Source organism: Miscanthus floridulus, unplaced genomic scaffold (genome assembly GCF_019320115.1).
Source record: "Miscanthus floridulus cultivar M001 unplaced genomic scaffold, ASM1932011v1 fs_714_2_3, whole genome shotgun sequence".
NCBI lineage: Eukaryota > Viridiplantae > Streptophyta > Magnoliopsida > Poales > Poaceae > Miscanthus > Miscanthus floridulus.
Genome location: NW_027097150.1, coordinates 1 through 4,687, shown reverse-complemented (window position 1 = coordinate 4,687; position 4,687 = coordinate 1). Strand labels below are relative to the sequence as shown.

Below are 4,687 nucleotides of genomic sequence, written 5' to 3'. Positions count from 1 at the left end.
AGTACGTTATATAAATATATTCATATATTCACAATTTCTTTTATTGCTCATATATATAAGTAATCACGTGACCAACACACACACATATATATATATACTTTTCCTTTAACTTTTATTGAAGACTCTATGGTTGAAGAAAAAAGTCATACGACGTGACTAACTGAAAGCAATTCAAGAGACCATACCAGGATTTCTTAATGACCAGGTCCTAAACCCTGCCGGCGAGTTCTACAATGACGTGAACGAAACATGGAAGCCAAACCAGATGAAGTGAATTTGTTATGCCAAGAATATGATAGAATATACAATGCAAACTTTATTTGTAATATATATATATACATATTATATATACATGAAATAGCGTACAATATACATAAAATATCAACGCGGATGGGTACGTGCGTGGCTTCCGCGCGGCCGATGGCGGTGTGCCATGCATAGGGTGCAAAAGGGCGGCGGAGTCTGAGCGATGGGTAGCTTCAGGGGCCGTGGCGCAACTGCTTGCAGGGAAGGTGAGCGGCACATAGTTGTGGAGCAGCATGCGAGAGGTAGAAGAAGATTCAGCCAAAACAGTGGCAGCTTTTTTAAAATATGGAGTCTTAATTTAGATAGTGCGTTGGAGTAGTCTAGTTTTTTTTAACCGGGATTCATTTTAGAAAATAGCCAAAAACTTGGATAGTCATTGTGACTAACCTCTTGAAAATGCTCAAAGAGACGTTTTTTTCTATCCTTCCCAGTAGAAGTAAAAGGGTGTACCGTAGGCCGTAGCATTGCCCATTCCAGGACGAGAAGCACGCGGCACGCCAAAGTCATCGCTGATTTTCATCGAAAATACACAATGCAAGGTCGTTTTTTTTTCTTTTTTTTCACTTAGCAACTGTTCATCAGCGTCAGCAAGGTCGTAATACACACGCCCTTTCATCCGTGAACCGACAAAGCCGTCACCTTGCTCTCAATCTCAGCGGCCCGTCGCACAGCACAGCGCACAGGCGCACTCCGGTAGCCGCGACCAGTTGCCCGCTCGGAGACGGCGACATCGACGGACACGGACCCACCACACCAGCGCGATGCCAGCGTCCAACGCTACAATGGAAGGGCAGCCGCTGCATATCTAGTTATCTACGGAGCACTATGATATATCCCCACCGACACAGGCGGAACCTGAGCGGCGTTGGGTGCAGCAGCAAGTGGAGAGTTCGTCCACCACACCCAGCCCAGGATGGTCGAGATGAGCGGCAGCGGCGTCGGAGTGGTTCTCGCCGCATTCGCCGCGGCGCTGGTCCCGTTGCTGTGGGCGGCGCTGGTGCGCCAGGTGTGGCGGCCGTACGCCCTGGCTCGGGCGTTCGCGCGGCAGGGCGTCCGGGGCCCGCCGTACCGCTTCTACGTGGGCAACAACCCGGAAGCGAGGGCGATGCTGGCGGCGGCGGCGAGCGGCGAGGCGCTGGAGCGGAGCTCCAACGACATCGTCCCCCGCGTGATGCCGCACGTTCGCGCGTGGGCGTCGCTCTACGGCAAGGTGTTCCTGTCGTGGACAGGCTCGACGCCGAGGCTGTGGGCGGGCGACATCGACATGGCGAAGCGTATCCTCTCCGACAAGGCCGGGCTGTACGTGAAGCCTGACCCGGGATCCGCCTTGCTAGCGCTCTTGGGCATGGACCTCGCCTTCACCGAGGGCGACGACTGGGCGTGCCACCGCCGCGTCGTGCACCCGGCGTTCGCCATGGACAGGCTCAAGTCGATGACGGCGGCGATGGCGGCGTGCGCGGCGGAGGTGGTCCGGGACTGGGAGGCGCGCGCCGCCGCGGCCTCGGCGAGCGGGGAGGCGACGGTGGAGGTCGGGCGGCGGTTCACGGAGCACACCGCCGACGTCATTTCGCACACCGCGTTCGGGAGCAGCTACCGGCAGGGCAAGGAGGTGTTCCTGGCTCAGCGGGAGCTCCAGCTCATGGTCTTCACCTCCATAAACAATGTCGTCGTGCACGTCCCGGGCATGGAGTACGTGTCGACCAAGGCCAACGTGCGCCGGTGGCAGCTCGAGCGCACCGTGCGGAGCACGCTCATGGCCATCATCGACGAGCGCCTGGCCTTGGCTAAGAAATCCAAGGGCTACGGCACGGTGAGATCGAAAACATCATCTAGGGTTAGGTTAGCGGGTTCTCTTCACTGTGAATGCAATATCGAGAGTAGAGGGATAGAGAGGAATACGAGAAGAACGTGTCAAACCTGACACCGCAGAGGGAGATAGTCCAGAAGCCGCCATCTCATTCGTCGATGAAGTCTGCGCACGAACAGCAACGTTCGGGGAAGAGATCAATGAAGTCGTCGACGTCGGTGGAACAGGGAGGCGCGGCTGGTGGCTTTCCGTCACTGGCTGCGCCCCTCTCTGATCGGGATTAGGGTTTAGGTTTTGGTGGGGAGCTCGGCTCAGGCGAACCTCGTACCCAGAGCCGCTGGCCCCCACCTCTATATATAACGCAGTGTGACAGGGGCCCTCTAGCCATAATGGGCTGGGCGCCCCCGATCAGGGCGCGGATCAAAGGCCCAACTGGGTCGTTGGACCCAGTTTAGAATTAGAGATCAATCTAACAATCTCCTCCTTGATCTCCTACCATCTTTCAATTTTATATCATTTACTTTTGTTCATTCCATTATAGATTAACGTATAGAGCATGTTTCATCGTCACGGTCAATTGCCGATAGATTTAACAACTACAACATACCACTCTGTTCTGAAGTAGATACTTAACTTTGGGCCTTCTTTTGTCTAGGAAATATAGGCTTTCCCTTAAACTCATATCTACTACATGTTCTCTGAACACGTTGGGTGGTAAGCCTTTTGTAAGCGGATCCGCGAGCATCTTTTCAGTACTTATATGCTCAAGACTTATGACATGATCTAGGACTTTATCTTTCACAACATAATACTTTATGTCAATGTGTTTGGCAGCACCACTTGACTTATTGTTGTGAGCATACCGTACTGCCGGATTATTATCGCAGTATAACTTAAGTGGTCTATAGATGTCATCAACCACAATCCTTCTCCTCATGACCATAGATCTTGCAGTAGCCACACTGAATACCAGAAGGTGCCCCGTCACCACAGGAGAGGGCTGAGACAGAGGCGGAGAGACCTAGGGAGGTGTGGCTGCTAGGACGGAGGGCTGCGGCGGAACACGAGTCACACCCCTAGCTCGAAGACGTGTCTCCTCAGCTCGTAACTCAGACATCGCCTCTGAGAGCGATGGGCGCGGATGACGAGTCAGCAACTGTGCTCGAACAGTCTCGAACTCAGGACGAAGGCGAGAGAGAAACTCGTGAAGGCGAAGAATGTCTCTCTGGCCCCGGTGACGGTCACAGCACCGGCAAGTACCACCACCACAGAGCTCAGCGCCCAAACTGTCTAGGCGATGCTAGACAGCTATCATCTGACGGTGGAAGTCCTCAACTGTGGAGTCAAGCTGACGAAGCGACTGAGCCTCCTCAACAACAGCAAGGTACATTGCTTCGTTACAAATCTCGTAATTGCGACGGAGGTGATCCCACATAAGGTGTGAAGTGGCAAGACCTCTAAGGGATAACGAGAGACCAACCTCCATGCTCGCAAGTAAGATGGCCTTAGCAGATTTTTCCTCGCGCAGCCAAGTCTCATAGACACCAAGATCAGACTGATAGTTCTCCTTCTCAGCCTCAAATGCCTCAAGTAAATCATTCTTGGCATCATCATCAGCATCTGGCGGGTATGTGGGCGGCGTGGGAAGAAGAGGACGGGGAGGACAGATCCGCTCACCCGTGAGGTAGCCCCACAGCAGCTGGCCATCCATGTGGACCTCCATATGAAAAATAAAATCACCCCAATTGGTGCCATTGAAAATGACAGGGCACCGATGAAAGGTCCTAATGTCTAGAGGGGGGGTGAATAGCCTAATAAAAATTTCTACAACAACACTTAACCAAATGGTTAGACAATTAAGAGGCGAAGCGAGTGTTGCGCTAGCCTACTCAAAATGCAAGCCACCTACCACAATTCTAGTTTAGATAGTGTCAATTCACACAAGATCAATGACACTACCCTATGTTAGTGTGCTCTCAAAGGCTAACTAAAGAGCCACACCAACCAAGCATGCAAGCTCTCACAACTAGCTACACTAAAGAGCTTGTCAACTAGTTTGCGGTAGAGTAAAGAGAGTGATCAAGAGGGTTATACCGCCGTGTAGATGAATGAACCAATCAATCACGAAGATGAATAACAATGATGACCAATCACCTCGGAATCAATGATGAAGACAATGATTTTTACCGAGGTTCACTTGCTTGCCGGCAAGCTAGTCCTCGTTGTGATGATTCACTCACTTGGAGGTTTACGCGCTAATTGGCTTCACACGCCAAACCCTCAATAGGGTGCCGCACAACCAACACAAGATGAGGATCACATAAGCCACGAGCAATTCACTAAAGTACCTTTTGGCTCTCCGCCGGGAACAAGGTTAAGAACCCCTCACAATCACCACGATCGGAGCCGGAGACAATCACCACCTCCGCTCGACGATCCTCGCTGCTCCAAGCCGTCTAGGTGGCGGCAACCACCAAGAGTAACAAGCGAAATCCGCAGCGAAACACGATCACTAAGTGCCTCTAGATGCAATCCCTTAAGCAATGCACTTGGATCACTCCCAATCTCACTATG

At 52.1% G+C, this 4,687-nt stretch overlaps 1 protein-coding gene across 1 annotated transcript; it reads left to right on the top strand.

Annotated features, from left to right (window-relative positions):
- The first annotated feature begins 1,219 nt into the window (after window positions 1-1,219).
- Window positions 1,220-2,777, top strand: LOC136532797 (cytochrome P450 709B2-like). The gene is made up of 2 exons (XM_066525383.1): window positions 1,220-2,116; window positions 2,769-2,777. The coding sequence occupies exons 1-2, from the start codon at window positions 1,220-1,222 to the stop codon at window positions 2,775-2,777; spliced, it is 906 nt and encodes a 301-aa protein (XP_066381480.1).
- The last annotated feature ends 1,910 nt before the right edge of the window (window positions 2,778-4,687 follow it).